Source organism: Condylura cristata, unplaced genomic scaffold (assembly GCF_000260355.1).
Source record: "Condylura cristata isolate star-nosed mole 26May11 unplaced genomic scaffold, ConCri1.0 scaffold00028, whole genome shotgun sequence".
NCBI lineage: Eukaryota > Metazoa > Chordata > Mammalia > Eulipotyphla > Talpidae > Condylura > Condylura cristata.
Genome location: NW_004567129.1, coordinates 27,087,644 through 27,107,969, shown reverse-complemented (window position 1 = coordinate 27,107,969; position 20,326 = coordinate 27,087,644). Strand labels below are relative to the sequence as shown.

General features: G+C 52.4%; 2 protein-coding genes across 3 annotated transcripts in view; both read left to right on the top strand.

Annotated features, from left to right (window-relative positions):
• The first annotated feature begins 358 nt into the window (after nucleotides 1–358).
• On the top strand, nucleotides 359–12,737 carry LOC101634111 (WD repeat-containing protein 87). 2 transcript variants are annotated; one of them, XM_004690290.2, is made up of 9 exons: nucleotides 359–433; nucleotides 1,645–1,695; nucleotides 2,198–5,073; nucleotides 6,356–6,615; nucleotides 7,011–7,972; nucleotides 8,102–8,572; nucleotides 8,612–10,762; nucleotides 10,829–11,161; nucleotides 11,216–12,737. In XM_004690290.2, the coding sequence occupies exons 1-9, from the start codon at nucleotides 359–361 to the stop codon at nucleotides 12,659–12,661; spliced, it is 8,625 nt and encodes a 2,874-aa protein (XP_004690347.1). In that variant the 3' UTR covers nucleotides 12,662–12,737. The 2 variants fall into 2 exon arrangements, with proteins under 2 accessions (XP_004690347.1, XP_012586044.1); XM_012730590.1 differs by having other exon boundaries at nucleotides 1,645–1,815.
• Nucleotides 12,738–14,051: 1,314 nt separating this feature from the next.
• The window catches only part of LOC101633880 (WD repeat-containing protein 87-like), an 8,488-nt gene continuing 2,213 nt past the window's right edge, over nucleotides 14,052–20,326 (top strand). The window contains 4 exon segments of the mRNA XM_012730490.1: nucleotides 14,052–14,170; nucleotides 16,931–16,943; nucleotides 18,720–18,890; nucleotides 19,537–20,262. Of these exon segments, the coding sequence (XP_012585944.1) occupies nucleotides 14,052–14,170; nucleotides 16,931–16,943; nucleotides 18,720–18,890; nucleotides 19,537–20,262 (1,029 nt within the window).

The following is a 20,326-nucleotide window of genomic DNA, read 5'->3' as shown; positions in this document are numbered from 1 at the left end:
CGATTTGCTTGTGTTGGCATTCCTCTAAAGGTTTCTCTGTACGCTTCACCCATAATACTCCCCTGGGTTAAGATCCAACCCCCCGAAGACCAACCTCCCGGCTCTTCTGTTTACTCTCTCCAAGCCTCACTTTCCTCATCTGTAAAATGTAGCAATGGCGACCATAGTGGGCTGTAATGAGGACTAAATGTCTTAAAAAGTCCGTGACACTCAAACAGTGTTCAGAAACCACAAGGTCGTGGATCTTGCCTTCTGATTCCTAGATCCCCCAGAAGCAGTCCTAGCTAAGCCGGCCTCTTCTGATCCCCACAGGTTCTTATGCAACGGTCCTGAAGAGGATGAGGGGATAATCCGAGTGATGTCTGCCCCCAGACTCATTCCCCTTTGGAAGGACTTTAAGCACGTCCTAAATGAGGTGCTAGATAAAAGCAAGGTAACGTATGTCTGTGTTGCATTAAGAGCACTTCAGAGAAGCCCTGGACATGGGCAGCAGGCAGAGTAGATCCTCGCGAAATTCTCACCTTAGAGGGAAGTGTGCCGTCAATTTCCAAATGAGTCAAGGGACCTCTTGCAAGGACGTTTTGATACTGGAAGGTGAACCCTGTGGCGCATTAGAGAGAACACCTGCCACCCAGCTTTGCCCACCCAGCTTTGCTGCGGTTGCCTGTGTGAAAGGACCCCAGAAGCCAGCTCTGTGGGATAACTATGTTGTATTTTTTTTTAAGATTTTATTTATTTATTCATACAGAACTGGGGTACAGGCCAGAAATGAGGAGGGTGAGAGGATTCACCAGAGACGGAGCGGGGAGCAGAACAGGAAGATCGACAAAGTACACTGCTGAGGGGAGCAGCGGGCGGGTCAGGAGAGGTCAGCCTCGCCAAGTGGTCACCTCCGGGGCAGGTGGGGATCGAACTCACGTGAAAGTGGCTTAAGCTTCTTAGTGCTGTGTTTAACCTGCTGTGCCACCAGGAAGGGCCACTATGTTGTATTTTTAAAGACCTTACTTGGAGCAGTTTTAATGACTTAAAGCTGCACTAACCCTCGGGACAATCTGTGACATTACATGTGGAGAACTCATGACACACTTGCCTGGACCATTTGCTAATTGTGTCTTTTATGACATCCACATTTTTGACACAAGGAAGAACACACCTCAGGTTGGAAAAATGTCAGTTTGCACCTGTGCTCACACTGTAAACTTGGTTATTGTAGGCCCTGCAGGGGCTAAGCTCTCTCTCTCGCTTTTTGTTTTTCAAATATTTATTTATTCATGCATACAATAACTGGGGTACAGGCCAGAGGTGCCGGGTTTGAGAGGATTCCCCAGAGACAGAGTGGGGAGCAGAACAGGCAGATTGATGAAGCCCACTGCTGAGCGGTCTGCCAGGCTGTGTGGCTCAGCTCCCTGGCTGGGGATTGAATTTGTGCTACAGTGGCTGAGGACGGCTTCATAGCAGCGTGCTTTAAGCCCTTGTGCCACCAGGGAGGGCCCAGCTAAGTTGTCTCTTGTGCAGGTAGTCTTGTTGCTAAGTGCAGGCGTCACAGATAATTAGTGGGTGGTTCTTTGGGGTCCAGGACCAACTGGGAAACGCTTCTACTGTGGCTGGTCCTGGCCTCTAGGTTTGTGCCATGCCTCTTCCCAGCCCACAGGAGATGGCTCAAAGAACAACATCGTGGTGCTGAGTGACCGTTCCGTGATACTGTTCAGAGAGTCTCGCTACCCTCACCACATGCCACTTATATGCTATTACTTCAGTGACGCCAACTTCTTCGTCTCCTTCTCGTGGGTGACAACGAGCGTTAAAGAAGTTCAGGTAAAGCTGCCTCGTCTTTCTTCTCCTCCTTAGCCCGTCTGACTGGGGCCGCGCCCATAGAAGTGCTCACCCCTGACTGACAAAGTTAAGATAGACCCGTAGAATGAGTGCAGCCTGGATCCAGGGTTCCCCACCTCCCCCAGCCTTTCTCCACCAATAGTCTCCACACTGAGTAGATTTTAGGGCTCCCATCAGGAAGGTGGCATTTAGGGAAAGAGTCCTAGGCTTCCTGCTGCTACAGTAGCTCCAATCCCCACCACCAGGGAGTGAACACCCTCTAGAGTCTTCCAGGTCACCCTCAGTGTAACAGGGGTAACACCCAGAAGTCTGGCCCTTCCCCTTCAACTGTTTTTGCTGGGCAGTTTCCTGTCTTCTCTTCCAGACTGTAGTATGGGTGAAGAACAAACTGGATGACAATGTCGAGAAGAAGACATTCTCCATGACTGACCGACTACCGCCCATCCAGTCCATGGTCCACACGGGGTCCTTCCACATCCTCGTGGCCTACTGCGGCGACATGATCCTGAGGCTGTTTGGTGACCACTTCCGGGCGTTCAAGTCCCTGGGGATCGTGCCCTGCCGCTTCAACATTAGCTGCCTCTGCTATGACCCAGAAATGAAGATGCTGCTGTCAGGCATCATGGGAGCAGTGGTCACCTGGATCATTGAGCGGAGTGGCAGGGGCCTCCAGATAGCCCACACGGTCACCATGACCAGTGATGAGCTCGTCCAGGACATCAGCTTGAATGGCCCCAACGGTGGCATCCTAGCCCTGTGCGAGACGACAGTGAGGGTCCTGGAGCGCCAGGGCTATGGCCAGCTGGCCGAGGTGAAGAGGTTCACGTCCACCACCTCCGGCTCGCCCATCACCTGCTGTTACACCTGCTTCGACCAGGGCTTTCTCTACGCAGGCAACGAGGCCGGGGAAATCCAAGCCTGGAACCTCAGCGAGAGCTACTCCCTCCACAGCTTCAAGGCCCACTCCATGGCGGTGATGTGTATCCGCAGCCGGCCGGAGGCCCACACCCTGCTGACGGGGGGCAAGGAGGGCATCATCAAGGAGTGGAATCTGACCTCGGGGAGTCTGCTGCGGCGGCTGGAGCTCGGCGAGTATCTGTTCCGCCTCCAGTTCATCGACAACACCACCTTCTTCTGCCAGACGACGCACACGTTCTCCCTGCGCCACCTGCCCTCCTTCTACAACCTCTTCAACGTCTGCGGCTCCTCGCCCCAGGAGGTGCGGCGCGTTCACTGCGGTCACAACTGGTTCCGGATCCTGTGTGTCACCGACGACGGCCTGCTGCGCTTTGTGTCGCCGGTCACCGGGGAGCTTCTGGTGGTCACCTGGCCCTACTCAATCCTGGACAGGGCAGTGGACTGGGCCTATGACCCAGAGAAAGAGGAGCTCTTTGTGGCAACCGGCAGTACGGACGTGCTGGTGTTCGACACAACCCGCTGCCCGTGCCCCGCCAAGTATCTCTTGTGCACCACCCCGGACACGCAGGACTGGGTCCAGTGCCTGGCCTACGGCCACTTCCACCTGGGCCGGGGCTTGGAAGGGCTGATGTTTGCTGGGCACCAGAGTGGCGTGATAAGAGTGCTGTCCCAGCACAGCTGTGCGCGCATGGAGAAAATGACGCACTTCGGGGCCGTGCTTGCGCTCTGCACCCTGCCTCGGTGGGTTTCAGGCAGCCACGGGGATTCTCTGCTCTGTTCCTACGGGATGGATGACTACGTGCACCTGTCGGAGGCCGTGCTGGAGGGCATCCATGTCCACCTGCGGCCCCTCGCCAGCATCTTCAGCAGCTGTCAGCTGAAACACCTGAAACTCCTGCCCAAGTCCGTGGGCGCCATCACCGAGACCAACTGCCTGCGGCTCTGGAAGTTCCACGACTTCATGTCCTCGCAGACCCCGGGCGGCACGTCGTTCGTCGAGACGCTGCCTCTGCACCAGTGCGCCATCACGTCCTTTGACGTCTGCCTGCCCTTGAGTCTTTTCGTCACGGGTGCGGTCGATGGCACCGTCCGCATCTGGAACTTCCACGGCAGGCTGATCGCCATGCTGGACTCGTCGCTGCACTTCGGCCCGCTCTGCTTCGCCAACGACCGCGGCGACCTGCTCGTGACCTTCAACCAGAGTTTTTATCTGGTGTCCTGCTTACGACTGATCCCGCCAGAACTGCTGTCCCGCCTGAGCCTGATGAGCATGCTGGACGACGTGCTGGAGCTCCCGAGGCCCTTCATGCCAAGCTTCTTCTTCTCTTTTGAGACCATGTTCGTGCCCAAATACGTCTACCACGGGCAAGGGAGACAGGAGCTGGTGGGGCTGGAGAAGCTTGTCAATAAGCGGGCCATTGCCTTCGACCACTCCGTGCCACACGTGGTCGAGGAAGACGAGGAGGGGGGCACCGTGATACGGTCCACTTTCATATGCGACTCCCTGAACAAGGACGAGGCGGACTGGATGAAGGACAGCAAGTCTCAGCCCCATTATGTGGTGCCGCCACAGCTGAACCTCACCAGCTGGGACGGACTCAACCCCTATCAGATCCTGCGGTGCTACTTCGGTCACGGGCGGGACTGGCCCTTTGCTCCCGACGGCTACATCCCCAACTCAGTGATCCGGGCCCGCCTCTGGCCGGAGGGCAGCCCGATATTCCTGCAGTGCAGCCTGCACTCACCCACGCGGCAACTGGAGTGGGATAAGTCGCAATTCGTCTTCTGGCACGGGAGGGTAAAGCCTATCATTGAACACGAAGAACAGACAGTGGAAAAGGAGAGCGAGCACTTCCTAGAGCAGAGAGCGTCCAAGGACGTAACCTACAGCGTCCTGACGGACGCGGCCAACCGCAGCTGGCTGGGAAAGCGGATGAGTGAAATTGCTGTGAGCAGCATGATCGAGACGGTCCTCAACATCATGCTCCACGCCATTCCGCTGAAGTACCAGTTGTGCATCGGCGCCCTGGGGCAGATCTTTGCCTCTTACGAGGTGTCGCCGCCTCTGCGCTCCGAAACGGCCCACCGGCTGCTGGACGACACCACCAACTCCAACCCTTTAATCCGAGAGCTGGCCTGGGAAGGGCTGAAGCGCCTCGGCATCATTACTCACCTCTTTGCCATGCCGCTGGCCCAAGGGCTGATGGACAAGGACCAAAGAGTGAGGGAAAAGGTCCTGAGCCTGATGGCCGAGACCGGCATCCACTCCAAGAGCTCCCTTTTGAACTTGATCCAGAACCGAGATACTTTCCGGGAGATGCAGTGAGTTCGTGACTAACTTCGCCTTTTCTCCTGCCCTCACCCACTTACCCTCCCTCTTCCTTCCTTTGCTCCCTCTTCACAAGTCTTCCCTGGCCTCCCCCCCCCCCCTCACTCGTAGCCTCTTCCCGCTGGACATTGGACGGGTCTGACAATTCCCCAACTACTCACACCTTTCTCCACTCCGTCTGCTGTTCCCGCCTCCCCCTCTTCACCCTCATCTCCTGCCCCCATTCAGGTCACAGAGCCGCCGTACAGGTCACTCCATGCACTGACATTTTGTTACAGGGCAGGGAGAGAAGGGCATCACCGAACCCCCAAACCTGCCTGCTCTCAATAGGTTCTGCCATCTGCTGCATCAAGACAAAACACATAAGACCTTTCATGGAAAGGAACTTTAATACAGTGAGTATACAACACAGAAGACAAAGAATAGAGTTTCTAAATCAAACACCCGAAGTTCCCCATCTCCTCGTGGGCAAAAGTCCACCCAGAAGGGATTGGCCCAAAGCCAGGCCGGAAAGCCCCCCACAAGCCTAAAGCACCTTTCGGCCAGGACCCTATGGGTCAGACATGGCCAGACAAGTCTGGGCGGAAAAGAGCAGAATCAACATCAAGATAAACACTGCCACAGTCAACCTCTCACCCACATCCGTTTCACCCAGTCTAGGGCCAGAAGCAAGCAAAGTTTCTTCACATGTTTCTCTGTTCTATGTGGCTCCCTCAGGTCTCCTTCTGGCTCTCCATCCTGCGTTGTCCTTCTTCAGATTCCTTCTCTTCTCTGCTCAGTTCGACCCTCCTTCTGGGTGGGGCAGGGAACCTGGAACTTACCCTCTTCCTGGGGACTTCCCTGTTACAATATTTGCTTCCTAGACTTCTTCTTTTCTAAGAGTTATTTTTTATTTATTTATGTATACAAGAATGGGGGTACAGGCCAGAAGTGCGGGGAAGAGGAATGAGAGGATCCACCAGAGGCAGAACAGGGGACAGATCAGGCAGATCTACCGAAATATACTGCTGCGGGAAGCAGTGGGCGAGAGAGGAGAGGTCTGCTGTACCCTGTGGGTCAGCTCCCTGGCTGGACTTGTACAGCAGTGGGTATGGAGATGGCCACTGAGCTATGCTTTTAACCCTTGTGCCACCAAGGAGGGCCCCCTAGACTTTTTCTTTCTTGGAGCTTGGCCACTCTGCCAGGCCACCTGCTCACTCCACAGCAATTTCTTCCTCCTCCTCCTCCCTCTTGCCCCTGACTCTGCATGATCCCTCCTCTTCTCGGCTTTCACAGGCAGGAAATGGTCGGGGAGAAGCCTCTGGACCATCTGCTGGGGATGCGAGCCACAGACCTCCCCATCCTTTACACTCAAGTGGAAAAGCGCCTGGATGAAAACCTGACCTTGTCCCGCGAACACAAAAAGCCTGAGTTTACTCTGGCTGTCTTCTTAGACGGGGCGCCCTCAGAGCCCACTATAATTGCTAAGGAACATGAAGTCCCTGTGAAGCCCAGCAAAGGCCAGAGGCGGGGCCGGGCAGGGGGGAAAAAACATGGTATGTATGGAGTGATCTGGTGCATGGCTCAGGGCCCGCTCAGGGTGGTTAGTACTAAGGTGGATCAAAAGATACTAAATAGGAAGAGAGTTAAGTGGAAAGACCTTTTTGTAGAAAAAAAACCTGGGAAGAATCCACCCCAACTCAGCAGACTCCAAGGCCTATTCTGTAGGATTTGGGGGTATGTGGTGGGGGTGGGGGAACTCTGGGGATTAAGCAAGAAGAATGTCTATTTTATTTTCTAAGGCCTCAGCCCCCTTTCATCCCCCTCCGTTGCAGATTCTTTTATAGCATCCCTCTGACCTCATACCAGATATTGGGAAGGATTCCACTTAAGCCTCCCAAGCTTTCCTTACCTGCATCTCTTGTTTTTTTTTTTTTTTTTCCCCCACCAGCCCGAAAATGGTTGCGGGGACTCAAGAAGATAAAGGAGATGGGCCTAGAGGCTGTCAAGCCAGTTTCCTCAGAGGATGAAGGTGACCGTCCCCCAGAGGTAGAAGAGATAGTCATTTCTGGCAGAAGGCACTCAATCCTCATTATAAAAGATGAAGAAACAGAACTTTCCAAGATAAGTGCGTCACAGGATGCACTGCCCGTAAAGCCACGGAAGAAAGTACGGGACAAAAAAGGCAAGAAAAAAGCAACTCAGATACCCATAAAGAAGCTCAAAAAGACAAAAAGTCCTGACATTCCAATGGAGACACTTCAGGAGCCTGAAAAGAAAGAAGTGGTTGTGAAGAAGAAAGCCAGCGGGCGAGGCACCGCTGGCCTGCCTGGCTCCAGGGCCATCCGTGGGGAGGTCTTAAAGTGGCGGGATGACCTCTGTCGTCTCATGACCTTAAGGATATCTGGTTCCCAAACGAAAATGTCAGAATCTCTGAACAACGAGATCGTGACCAGGGCTCGGGAGGTCCTGATTGATCGACACCCTAGCTGGGAGCTCTTTCAGGAGATCTGCCCCCTGCTGAAGAAAGAAAGTGATCTCGTTGAGACTCCTGACTGGGACGAGGCCTGGCCAGAGGAGAAAACAGCATTTACTCAGGATACAGCCATCAGAGAGGAGTTGGTGGTCACCCACAAGGAAGAAATGCCCAAAGAGGAAGAGCAAGAAGTGCCGGAGGAAGTAGGGGGTGAGGAGGACTTGACAGAAACCCGGGTGAGCCCCAAAAAAGGCAAGAAAAAAAAAGTGATTTTTGCAGAGACAGGAGACCTCGGGAAGGAAAAGCAAAGACTGAAGAGAGAAAAGAAACCCTCTAAAAGGACCCCTCGGCAAGTGATGTCATTAGTTTCACAGGAGATAAAAATAGATAAAAAAATGAAGAAAATGCCCAAAGGAAAGGAGGCTATAAGCCAGAAGGTGAGGGAGGGGGAGGGGGAGGTGGCTGGTGAGAGAGGAGGGGAAGTGGCCGTCCAGGAAGAGGGGGAAGTGGTCAGTCAGAAAGAGGCGGAAGTGGTCATTCAGATAGAGGGGGAAGTGGTCAGTCAGATAGAGGAAGTGGCCAAAGGGGAGGAGAAAGTGACTGAGCAAGAAGAAACACCACTTGAGGAGAGGAAGGTGTCTTGGAAGCAGTGGAGGGACACCTGGGATGAGTGGAAACAGATTCACAGTGAGATACACATACCCTGGAGGGAATGGAAGAAAGAGTGGGCAAAGAGGGAGCTTGAGGAAGAGGAGGAGACACACGAGGCCAAAGAAAAGCCAGTCCCAGAGGAGGAAAAGCCGGCTGAGGAGGAAATGATGAAGAAGTGGGACGAGTGGGCATATGTCTGGGAAGAGATACTGTCGTCTAGGTCCAAGGAGAAACCTCCAGAGGATGAGAAGGAGAAACCAGTAAAGGCTGAGGAGAAGAAACCGGTAGAGGAGGAGCTGGAAGTGTTAGAGGAGGAAGAGGAAGGGTCCGAGGGGGAGCAGGAAGTGGCCGAGGCGGAGGAGGAACTGCTGCCCCTGCTGTCTCAGGTGTGGGAGGGAGATGAAGTGGTGGTGGGAGAAGAAGAGGAAGAACAGAAACAGGCCCAGGAGGCGTGGAGACAAGCACAGCTTGAAAGAAAACGGGCCCATGAAGAGAGGAAGCTGGCACAAGAGGAAGTGATACTAGCGCAAAAAGAGGGAGAACTGGCCCACGAAGAGAGGAAGCTAATCACAGAGTATGAGAAGATGGCCCATGATAAAATGGACACGACAGAGACTGAGTGGAACTTTCTCCGGAGAGAGGAAAAACTGGCCAAAACAGAGGAGAAGCTAAGCCGGGAAGAGGAGCAATTGGCCCACAAAAAGAATTCATTCTCCAAGAAATGGGAGAAGCTGGCTGTAGAAGAAGAGGCCCTCGCAAGAAAAGTAGGGAAGCTAGCTATGTTAAAAGCGTCACTGTTCCAGAAATTGGAAAGAGTGGCCCAGCAGGAACAGGATCTGATAAGTCAAGAGAATGACCTAGCCCAGGAATTGGAAGAAATAGTATGGGAAGAGGAGGAAATGACCTGGAAAGAAGAGGAACTAAATATGGAAGAGAAGGAACTGGATGCGGAAGATGAGGCACTGAATGAGGAAGAGAAGGCACTGGCCTGGCAAGAGGAGAAACTGGCCAAGGAAGAAAAAAAGCTGGCCTTGGAAGAAGACCTGCTGATCCAGGAAGAAAACAGATTGGCCCAAGACATGGAAAAATCACCTGAAGAAGAGAGAAGACTGGCCCAGAAAAGGGAACGGTTGATGGAGAGGAAGGAAAAAGTGGCTGAGGAGAGGGAATTACTCATCCAGAGCAAAGAGAAGCTCACAGAGGAAAGGAGGATACTATCCCAGAAGAGGATGGCTATGGCTCAGGAGAAGGAGAACCTGGCTCTGGTGAAGGCGCAGCTGACTCAGAGGAAACAGGATTTGTTGCAGCACAAAGAAAACATTGCCCAGGACAAGCAGAAATTAGCCCACATAAAGGAGAAAATGAAAGCGTGTGAGGAGAAAGTGGCTCAGCTGGAGAAACAGGTGGCAGAGAAAAAGAAGACACTTGCCCAGAAGAAAGAGAAACTGACTGTTATACAGAAAAAGCTGGCTGAAGCCAGGAAAACTCTGGCTGAGAAGCAGCAGAAACTGGCGCAGGACAAATTGCAATTAGCTGTGGAGGAAAAGATAATGCTCCAAGAAGGGAAAGTGAGCCGGAAAAAGTGGGATGCTGCTCAGGAACAAACAGCACTGGAATCGGAAATTAAGAAACTGGCCCAGGAGAAGGAGAGAGTGGCAGAAAAGAAAATGCGGTCTAAGGATGAGATTCAAGCAACTTCAGGACAGGAAGTAGCAACGGAGAAAGACCTAGAACAAACCATGAGGAAGTTATCACTACAGGAGAAGATACTGTCATATGAAGATAGGATACTGGCCACAGAGCAAAGGGAGGTTGCCAAGGAAGAAATGGAAAACACTCGGAAAGAGAGGTTATATGTCCAGGAAGAAAGGAAGCTTGCCAAAGTAATAAGGAAGTCCATTAAAGAGAGCAAGGACGTCTTGAAGGAACCCAAAGCGAGAAGGAAAATATTAAAGGCACTTCAAAAACTTACCAAAGAGGAAAAGGCACTGACCAAGGAAGAGCTACAATTGGCAAAGGTAAAGAGGTTACTCATGGCTAAGGAAAGGAAACTGAGCAGGTTACAGAAAGCACTTGACAGCAAAGAGTGGAGTGTTGCAAAGGAACAATCAGAAATGACCAGAGAAGAGAAGAGACTGGCAAAGAAGCAGAGGGAGTTGGCTGACCAAATGATAAGCCTGACTAAGAAAGAGGAAAAACTGATTGAGGAAGAAAGCAGGTTAGCAAAAAAAGAGCAAGGACTACTAGAAGAAACAGAAGAATTAACAGAGGATGAAGAGGTAATCCCATCCCTTCGTCCAAAGTCAAGAAAGAGCAAAGAGCCAAAGAGGGGTGATGTATCACAGAAAGTGTCTCCATCACCTTTGAGTCAAGCAGATGAGTTGGAAAATGAAGAGAACTTTTCTAGGAAACTTGAAATCCTGTTAGATAAGATGGAGAAAGAAACTCTGTCTGAGGAGGAGGAGGAAGAAAGGGAGGAAGAGGAAGAAAAAGTGGAAGAGGAGGAGGAGGAAGAGGAAAAAGTGGAAGAGGAGGAAGTGGAGGAGGAAGAAGAGGAGGAAGAAGAGGAGGAAGCTGTTAGTGAGATAAAGTGGGTGGGAGGTGTGGATGACGAGTTAAAGGAGGTGGGGGAAGAAGTGGAGAGGAGGGGAAAGAAGAGGAGGAAGACAAAGAAGGTGCAGGAGGAGGAAGAGGAGGAAGTGATTAAAGAGGAGGAAGCTGTGGCCAAGGAAGAGGTGAAAAGTTTGAGCAAGAAGGAAGCAAAGGAGAGACGCTCATTGGAAGAAGGAGTAGACAAGGAAAGAACAGTCTCAAAATTAGAAAAGCTATTGAAGTTAAAAGGAAAAAAGAGCCCAACAGAAGGAGAAATGGTCCCTTTTGATGGAAAAAAAATTCCTGAGCTCATGGACAGTGCTGTACAACTGGGGGAGCTTAAAATTCCTTCTGAGCTAAAAATTCCTTCCCGAGAGCTGAAAGCCCTTTCCAGGGAACTGAAAATCTCTCTCAGGTTGCCGACAAGTCTTTCCAAGAAACTGATCTCAGTATCTCTGGAGAAGGAAGAGAAGATTCCAGAGTCTGTGTCTCTGGAACAGAGAGCCCGAGAGTTTAAGGCCACAGTGTCTGAGACATCCAGGGCATTTGCAGAGACAAAGCTGATCCACGAACAAGGACAGCCGCAGGGCTACCCGGCCGCCGCCGCACGCAGGTATGATACAGACGTGGAGTCTCCGGAACTGGACATACAGACGCCCTACGTGTCCCATCTATTGAGGAAGGCCATGGAAGCTCAGACAAGCCAAGGCAAACCCTTAGAGACCAAGTGGGAGTGGATTATGCGGCACCGTCCATCTCTGATGGAGAAGACTAAGCCACAACTGCCAGCCGCCACGGCTGAGAAGATACAGGTGGAGGTAAGCCTGTCAGACGTCAACTGGCTCCACTGGGTCCTGGAACGGATGGAGGCCGGAGAACAGATCTCCAGGAACAGCTTCCACAGGTTGTGCCAGGTTCTCCAAGACCTCACCTCAAAGGGCAACGTAAAGTGGATGCAGCTGGCCCTCCTGGATGCCATCGCGCACCGTCACAGGCCAGCCCCGCGGCCCCGGAGCACAGGTATCTCGAAACACCTGAAGGCGCCCTTGAGCCCAAAGTACCCGAAAGTGATCCCTCCTATAAAAGGGAAGGAGCGGGAGAGCTGGCTCAGACCTTTGGCTGAGCCCACCCTGAAGGCCCCCCTCGTGACCAAGAGGATCCCAGACGCAAAGGCTATCAACTGGCATCTCCTCGGGGAGCCCCACAGGAGTGCGCGGGCCCGCCAGCGCTCCCACGCCCTGCAGGAGATGGAGAGGCGCCATTTTGATCCCGTCGTGAGAGACGTTTTCACCGACACTCACGCTTGTGTGGAAAAGCAAACCTTAGCCCTGATGTTTCAAAAGGACTTCTGGGCCTTTAAGGGTAAGGGCAGGGTTCCCAAACTACCCAAGCTGGGGAAGCCGGCACAGCCCGTCTCGAAACACAAGGAGGAGGTGCCCCCGTGGGAGACCTTCGTGGCCCTGTACTACGTTTTGCGGACGCTGCAGGACCAGTACCCCAAGGACAGTGCTGGGTGGATGCAAGAGTTCCACCAGCTCATGGACCTGTACCAGCTGAAGTCCCCCCGAATCCAGAGGCTGCTGCAGGAGCTGCTCCTGGGGGAAGAACCCCAAGAGGCCACCGACAGAGAGGCCCCAAAGGCCATGCCGTTGGCACCCGGGGAACGGCTGTTTTACCACCTGTACTACAGCAGTTCTCACGCCCCCCCGCGGCCTCTGGTCTTCCAGCATGTAGTGTCTCTCCCAGAGCAGAACAACGTGCGTGCCATCCTCCCCATGGGCATTGCCCAATATGGGATCCTAGAACTTGCCTGGAAGAGTCTGCCTCAAGCAGATATTCACCTCTCCGAGAAATGTCCCCACGTCATTGCTCCTACTCCCTGACTCGAGACCCACGGGAGGTCAGGACTTCTTGCAGATGGGCCTGGTCACCAGAAGCTGGACCCTGTGTCCCCAGACAGGGAAAGGCCAAAGTCCTCTCCCCACCCGTCCCAGAAACCAGTTTCTATTTGTGAAATAAAGAGGAGGCTCTCATTTGCAACACACTGTGATGTGTCTTTTTCCTCCAAGGTAAAAGGGCAGCCGGGGAGATTAGTGAAGCTCACATTCTCCTGTAAGTGGGAAAACTTCCCAGCAGACAGTGGTGCCCACTACCTGGAGGCCTTAAGGCAGAAGAATCTCCCTTTGTCCTGGCCCGTGCCCCTTCGCCTCCTCCCCTGAAGATTATACACTATAAAATGAATGTCGATTTGGCATGACTTTTAGCAGCACCGAGAAGCAGAAATAAAATGGATTTTGGAATCTGCAGACCCAACATTTTATCCCTTCGTTTTGGGATAACACAGTTTTCCCCCTTCCTACACCACCATTCCATGAGCGGCCTCTAGGTTCTGTTTTTTTTTTTTTTTTAATTTACTTGGTTTACTTTTATTTATGCATTTAAGAACTGGTGGCACAGCGGGTTGAAGCACAGCACTGCAAAGCTGGCTTCAGTGCGACTTCGATCCCCAGGCCCAGAGCTGACCCACATGGCGCGCAGACCTCTCCTGACCTGCGCCCTGCTCCCCTCAGCAGTATACTTCAGTTGATCTGCCTGTCCTGCTCCCCAATCTGTCTCTTGTGAGTCCGCTCACCACCCCCATCCTGCACCTCTGGCCTGCACCCCAGTTCTTGGGTGCAAACAAATTTGTATGAATGATTATTTATAAATAAAAACAAAGAAACAGCAAACAACAATAACAGTGTGTTGACCAGAAAACATTGAGCAGCATGTGGGGTTCGTGGTTATAACTTGAAATCGGGGCCAGAGCAGCAGCGCCCTTTGCTCTGGGTTGGCCCTGGCGCACCAGGCCCCTTGGGGAGAGGGCTGACCCTGAGGCACCTCCTGGAAAGCCCCTCTCTCTGCAGCACCTGCTTGGCGCCCCAAATCCACACACTGCCTCCCCTCTTCTCAGGAACTCTGAAGTAAGGGGAGAGAGGAAACACAAAGGGCTCTAGGGCTGAGGAACACCAGCCACTGCCGCTGCCCAGCGTGCTGCGGTGCGAGGGGTGCAGTTCCCGGAACCTTCCTGAAGACGCCACTCCCTGTCCGGTCTGCTGGTAGCCGCAGCCACCGTGGGAGAAGGCTGACCTGGAGGGTAACTAAACCCAGAGAGCTTAGCGTTCTGGGCTACAGGCCCAGAGGCATCCCAGTCTTCCATCTTCTCCCTTCATCGCCATCTTCGCCGCCGCCGAGAGCCAGGGAACAGGCTGGACAGACGGGCGAGGCGGACTCATGGGCTTTGGGCCCTGCGGCCCGGAAACTCCAGTTTCCCAGACCCGGATCTGGCCATCAGCTATCCTGGACAAAGACCCAGCGAGGACGCCCTTCACCCTGTCGCGGGATGGCAGGGGGTGAGGAGTGGGGGGAGGGGGGTCCCCAAGACTGCTCTTCTGGGAAGCCCCACCGCCAGGACGCGCTTGCTTGTGCAGTGTGTGTCTGGAGCGCTCTCCGGGACCCTCACCCACCCCCAACTCCACCCCAACCCCACCAATCACCACCCCACCCCCACCCCTGGTCAAACAATGGTGCCCCACAACCCCAGGAGGAGAGGGCAGGAGGGAGCTATGCAGCTGCCCGCCAACCCTTCCAGCCCTGGCTTCTAGGCTCCTCCATTTGCCTCCCTGGGGAACCCCTGGCAGCTACTATGTGGTCGGGGGCACAAACTAGAGACGCATCTTCTTTCCTGCCCTTGCTGTATTTATAATAGGGTTGGCTTAATGGTTTCCTCGGCCTTCGTGGGGCGAGGCGCTGTGGCGGGACCCAAGGAGCCGGCGTCTCTGTCACAAAGGCCGCAGCCTCCCGTGAACTTGCGCTTGTCTGGTGTCAGGACTGGGCCCCCCACCCCCACCTCTGGCCCTAGCTGCCACCGTCAGCAGAGGGGACACCAGTTCTGTTTGAATCTCAATTAAAAAAAAAAAAAGTGGGGGTACTTCTTAAGCCCAAGCAAGTGATGTCCATTGAAATTAAAGTAGAGTCAAATTCACATAGAACTGTATCTTAACAGTCAACTCTGATTTTAGGCATTACAGGAGACCGTGCACGAGCAGTGCATGGTGTGGAAACAGGCGCTAAAGTTTACACAGAAAGCCCCCTGAGGGGACCCACCTCTCCTGCCAAGGACATTGGTGTCACAGTCACTTGTACCGCCCCTGGGGGCCAGAGCCACTCTGGTCTCATGAGGCAGTTTCAAAGCCATAGTCACCTCACCACCTCAGCCCCGCTGGCCTACCAGCACCTGGCACATCCCTGTGGGGTTTTCACGCTATCAGTGCTGTGTCACCAGACAGGCCACAGGTGGGTGGGGGAGGGGGCTAGGGGACACTCAACCATTATGATGTGGGAACCAGTGACACACTTTCTGTGAGAAGCCGTGGCTGAAGTCTGTTTCTTCTAGAATTAGGGATATGTGATTAGATGTCTGTGAGCCAGGAGGTTAGTTGGGGGGAGGGGACGCCTGAGGTGTGTGTGGTGCTAGTGACAGGTTCTCTCAGCTCAAGAGATGTGTACTGACTGACACGGCCGCCCTGTGCTGGTGGAGACATCCGCCAACTGTGAGGAAAGACTGTTCAGTCCAAGAAGTCTAAAGGAAACATTGACAGAATCTGGGGTTATATGTAAGCCTCCTAGATGCTAAGCTTTTTTTTTTTTTTAATTATTACAAAAGTTTATTTTTACATCATTTTGCACATTTTTTTTTTCCATCTCGATTGTAATCCCCGCGGGTTTCCCATCACCAAATCACCTGTGTGCCACCACCATAGTCCCATGCATTTCCCTCCCTTCCCCCCCCACCCGTTTTGATGCTAAGCTTTTCTTTCTTCTCCCCGCTCTCCCTCAATCCCAGCATGCCCTTTCATTTTTCTCACAGTAGCAGCACCCTGAGTGTATCTTGCAATTTTTCCATGATAAAGCTTTCAAATTTCAGTTATATTTTTCTAAAGATTTAGTAGGGGAAAGAGGACCGTTCCTCCCCGAGGTCAAGGGGTTCAAGTGGAGTGCCTGCCTCTCACTGCAGCCCTGGAGGAATGAATCCTAGCCCCAGTCAGAGCTCCTTTTCTTAAGTCGAAAAAAGGAACTGGCGGGAATCATTTCTCCTCACATGGTGTAGCTGCCCATTCTCTCTGCATTTTCACTTTCCCTCCAGAGTGGCTGTTTGCTCCCAACATTCAAACTCTCCTTAGCTCGTAAAACAAAACAAAACAAAACAAAAAAAGGCAAAACAAAAGAAACCCCCTGTCTCCTCCTCTCCAGGGTCCAATTATTTGATCTTCCCATGCCTGTCATCAAGAGTCATATGCAGGACATTGAAGAATTTAAACTCTTCTCATGTTAGAAATTGAAGTGAGGTAAATGCTTGCATGAAAGTGCCTCCAGTCGTTCAGGCAGGAGTGGGAACCCCAAAGGTGGCCCTCCACAGCCCGTGGGTGCCCGCTTGGAGCTGTCTGTCGGGTCCCCAACAAGATAAGTACAGAAATTTGGAGTCAGCATTTAGGGACTTTTATAACAATTTAACAATGAAAACTTAATAATGAAAAACCTGAAGTTAAACAAAACCTGTCCTTACCCCTCTGTATTCACCTACCCCTCTCCCTCTGCCTCTCCTTTCCTCCTCTCCCTCATTCTCAAGCTTTGGAAAAGTTGCCTCCAGTCTCACTTCAAGAAGCACCACTAAGGGCCCTCCCTGGTGGTGCAACGGCTAAAGTGCAGCACTATGAAGCAATCTGCAGCCACTGCAGCATGAGTTCGATCCCTGGCCAGGGAGCTGACCCACCACATGGAGCAGCAGACCTCTCCTGTCTCCCCGCTGCTCCCCTCAGCAGTGTATTTCAGTCATATCGTCTGTTCTGCTCCCCACTCTGACTCTGGTGAATCCTCTCACCCCTGCACCTCTGGCCTATACCCCAGATCTTGTATGTATAAATAAATAGAAGACTGTTCTCACTAAGGAGACTGGTAGCATTTGTCCAATCCACTCAACAAACCTACTCCCATGAAGCGCCCACCCCCCCCCCCCCCCCACCCCCCCGGTCTCAGAGGGTACCCGGCTCTGCAGCCGCTTTGGCTCAGTGTGATAAACGGACGCCAAGTCTCGCACTCCATGCCTCCTGTAGGCGCCTCCTCCAGGTACCTGGACGCAGCTGTCCCCATAAGTTGGTCATTTTCATACATTTGTTTCCAGCCCAGAGGTTTTCCCTGATCACCAGACCCATACATCTAGTACATCTAGTTGTCTCCATCCCATCAGAAACTTCACTCCCAACTCTAACAAACCCCAAATCAAACTATCTCACCTCCATGCCTACTCTTAGTCTTCTTCTGTCTGTTTAAATTCATCAAGTGTCACTGAGACTGAGGCCCAGGCACCCAGGAGTCATTCTAGATCTCTCTCTCTATTTTAAGGTTTGATTATTTATGCATAAAATAACTGGGGTATAGGCCAGAGATGCAGGGGTGAGAGGACCTGCCAGAGGTAGAGTGGGGAGCAGAACAGACAGAGCTACTGAGGTACACTGCTGAGGGGAGCAGTGGGGTGACAGGAAAGGTCTGCTGCGCCATGTGGGTCAACTCTCTTGCCAGGGATCGAACTCAAGCTGCAGTGGCTGCCAGTAACTTCATAGTGCTGCTTTTAATTTTTTGTGCCACCAGGGCAGCCCCTCACCCCTATCTTTTTGAAATAAATAAGAGAGTTTCTCCTGTTCCTAAAGTAAAGGAATGCCTCACTTGTCCCCGTCTCTAGTCCCATTGCTCTCCCGTCACCCATCTCACACAGCCCGACACTGGCTGTGGTAATTCAGCCACTCTTACCTTCCACAGGCCCTCTCATCCAACATGTCTACAGAGAACAAGAATACCGCAAGGATGCCATCTTCACCCAGACTTATTCCTGTGTGGAAGGACTTGAAACTCCTCATAAACAATACCCTGAAGGACATAAAGGTGATACTTAAGAGAAATAGGCACTAATACTGGAGAAGTAGTCTCTTGGAAGAAGTACTTATCCCTGCCAAGGCAGGCTATAGCATGAGCAGGATGTGAACAGCTTTAGAAGGGCCTCCCGTACCAGCAAACAGCTCTGACTTCTAGATTAAGGTAGTAACATTATGAGAACATGTTCTTCTGCACAAACAAACAGACCCCAAACCAGGAAATAGACTTACATGGATTAGACAGGTAGGAGGTGTCCTTATCTTACATGTTCTCTGACCAGTGTTCTTTGTATTTTCTACCATTCTTAGTATTTAGCTCATTATCTTAAGATTACAAGATAGCTGCATTTCCAGTATCTGTGAAATTGCAAGTAGATAGAAGAGAAAAGGTCAGGGAGCACAGGCTCAAAAGACAATCTTATGTTGCCAGAATTTCTGGATCTGTAATCACCCTAAAGAAAATCAGATTTTTAAAAAAGATTTATTTGTTTATGCATACCAGACTGGGGTACAGGCCAGAGGTGCAGGGGGTGAGAGGATTCACCAGAGACAGAGTGGGGTGCAGAACAGGTGGGTCCACTGAAATCCACTGCTGAGGGGAGCAACGGGTGAGACAGGTCTGCTGCGCCCTGTGGGTCAGCTCCCTGGCCAGGGATCGAACTCTTGCGGCAGTGGCTGGGGACAGCTTCACAGTGCTGTGCTTTAACCCCTCGTGCCACCAGGGAGGTCCTAATGCTTGCTTCATTTACGGAGCCTTGGTTGAGAAAGACTGGGTGTTTGATGCATCAGGTTGTTCTGTTGCAAACTGAGGGTGAAGGACACAATTCCTTCACTTGTGTCCCTCAAACTCTCGCAACTGGTTACTCCAATAGGAGAGTCACTAGATGACGGTCCGGTGTCCGTCAATAAATATGTATTGCATAAATGAGTGAACAGCACCCAGGAATCTGCTCAGGTCACATTTCTTTCTCAGGCTGATGGGAAACCCAAGGATCAGGACGTGCTGGTTCTGAGCAACTGGCCCAACACTGTGTACAAGACACTTCACCAGCCCCAGTTCTCCCCTTTCATCTGTTTCTATTCCATTGATGACAACTACTTTGTCTCCTTAAACTGGATGGAACCAAGTGCAAACAAAATGAAGGTAAAGCTCATCTTTGTCTCCCTTCTTCTTTCATTTACTTTATACGCATTCTATTTAAAATGCTCTTTTCTAGAATAATGAGGGTGACCCGGAGTGAGACCATTTTAATGCCATCTCCACGTGCCTACTTTTGCCTTCTTTACCTGTAGAAGCCATACTGTACAGTAAACGGAAGCCCAGGGAGGAGTCTCTTAAGCAGGTGCTTATCACACACCTGACTCACAGTACAGGAAATGCCCAGATTCAAGCTGTCAAGACTTTCCTTAGCACCACAGAGGGAAATAAACATTCAGTCCTTTCCCACCTCTTATTTTTCTTTTCCTTTTTTTTTTTTTTTTTTTTTTTGCATGTAGAAGAACTGGGGTACAGGCCAAAGGTGTCAGGGGGGTGAGAGAATTCATTAGAGACAGAGTGGGGAACAGAACCTGCAGAGCCACTGAAATACATGCTGAAGGGAGCAGTGGGGAGACAGGAGAGGTCTGCTGCGCCCTGTGGGTCAGCTCCCAGGCCGGGGATCGAACTCAGGCCCTAGAGGTGACAGGGCTGAGATTTAATCCTTAGGCCAACAGGGAGGCCCCTCCCACCTCTTACTCTGGGAACATAACCCACCTCCATGGTCAGGCTCTCCTCTCTCATCCTCTTCTAGGCAGTACTTTGGATACAGGAAGGAGACACGGACACCAAAGCAATACTGAAGCAGCAGTTCCACGTGCGGGATCACGTGCCACCGATCCAAGCCATGGTCCACGCGGGGCCCCGCCACATCCTCATTGCCTACTGCGACGACGTGTGCCTACGGCTCTTTGGGGACCACCAACAGGCATTCACCCTGCTGGGAACTGTGCCCTGCCACTTCTACGTCAGCTGCCTCTGCTTTGACCCAGCGACCGAGGTGCTGCTCTCTGGCACCCTGGGTCCCGTGGTCACCTGGTTCATCCTACCGAACGGCAGCGGCCTTCAGATGGCACAGACCGTGCCCATGCCTGATTACGAGTTTGTCCAGGGTTTGTCCCTGAACGGCCCCCAGGGCTCCCTCCTGGCTTTTTGTGAGAATAAGGTGAGGGTCTTCACCCACCAGGGCAAGGGACAACTGAAAGAGGTGAAGACGTTCTCTCCCCTCAGCGGCTCCCCCATCACCTGCTCCTTCACCTGTGTCCCTCAGGGCTATTCCTATGCTGGCAACAAGGATGGAGAGGTCCATGCTTGGGGGCTAGCCCAGGGCAACTTCCTCCACAGCTTCCAGGCCCACTCCTCGTCGGTGCTATGTGTCCACAGCCGGCCCGACACCTACACCTTGCTGACGGCAGGCGCCGAGGGCCTGGTGAAGGAGTGGAATCTGGCTTTTGGGAACTTGCTGTGGCAGCTAGGAAAGGTCTGCTGCGCCATGTGGGTCAACTCTCTTGCCAGGGATCGAACTCTTGCGGCAGTGGCTGGGG

Bases quoted from the DNA above. Each gene is read 5' to 3' on its own strand.
- LOC101634111 (XM_012730590.1), top strand. From the start codon at position 359: ATGTCTGCCCCCAGACTCATTCCCCTTTGGAAGGACTTTAAGCACGTC. The intron at 434-1,644 runs GTAACGTATGTC...GCCTCTTCCCAG, and splicing joins AGGTGCTAGATAAAAGCAAG to CCCACAGGAGATGGCTCAAA. The intron at 1,816-2,197 runs GTAAAGCTGCCT...CTTCTCTTCCAG, and splicing joins CGAGCGTTAAAGAAGTTCAG to ACTGTAGTATGGGTGAAGAA.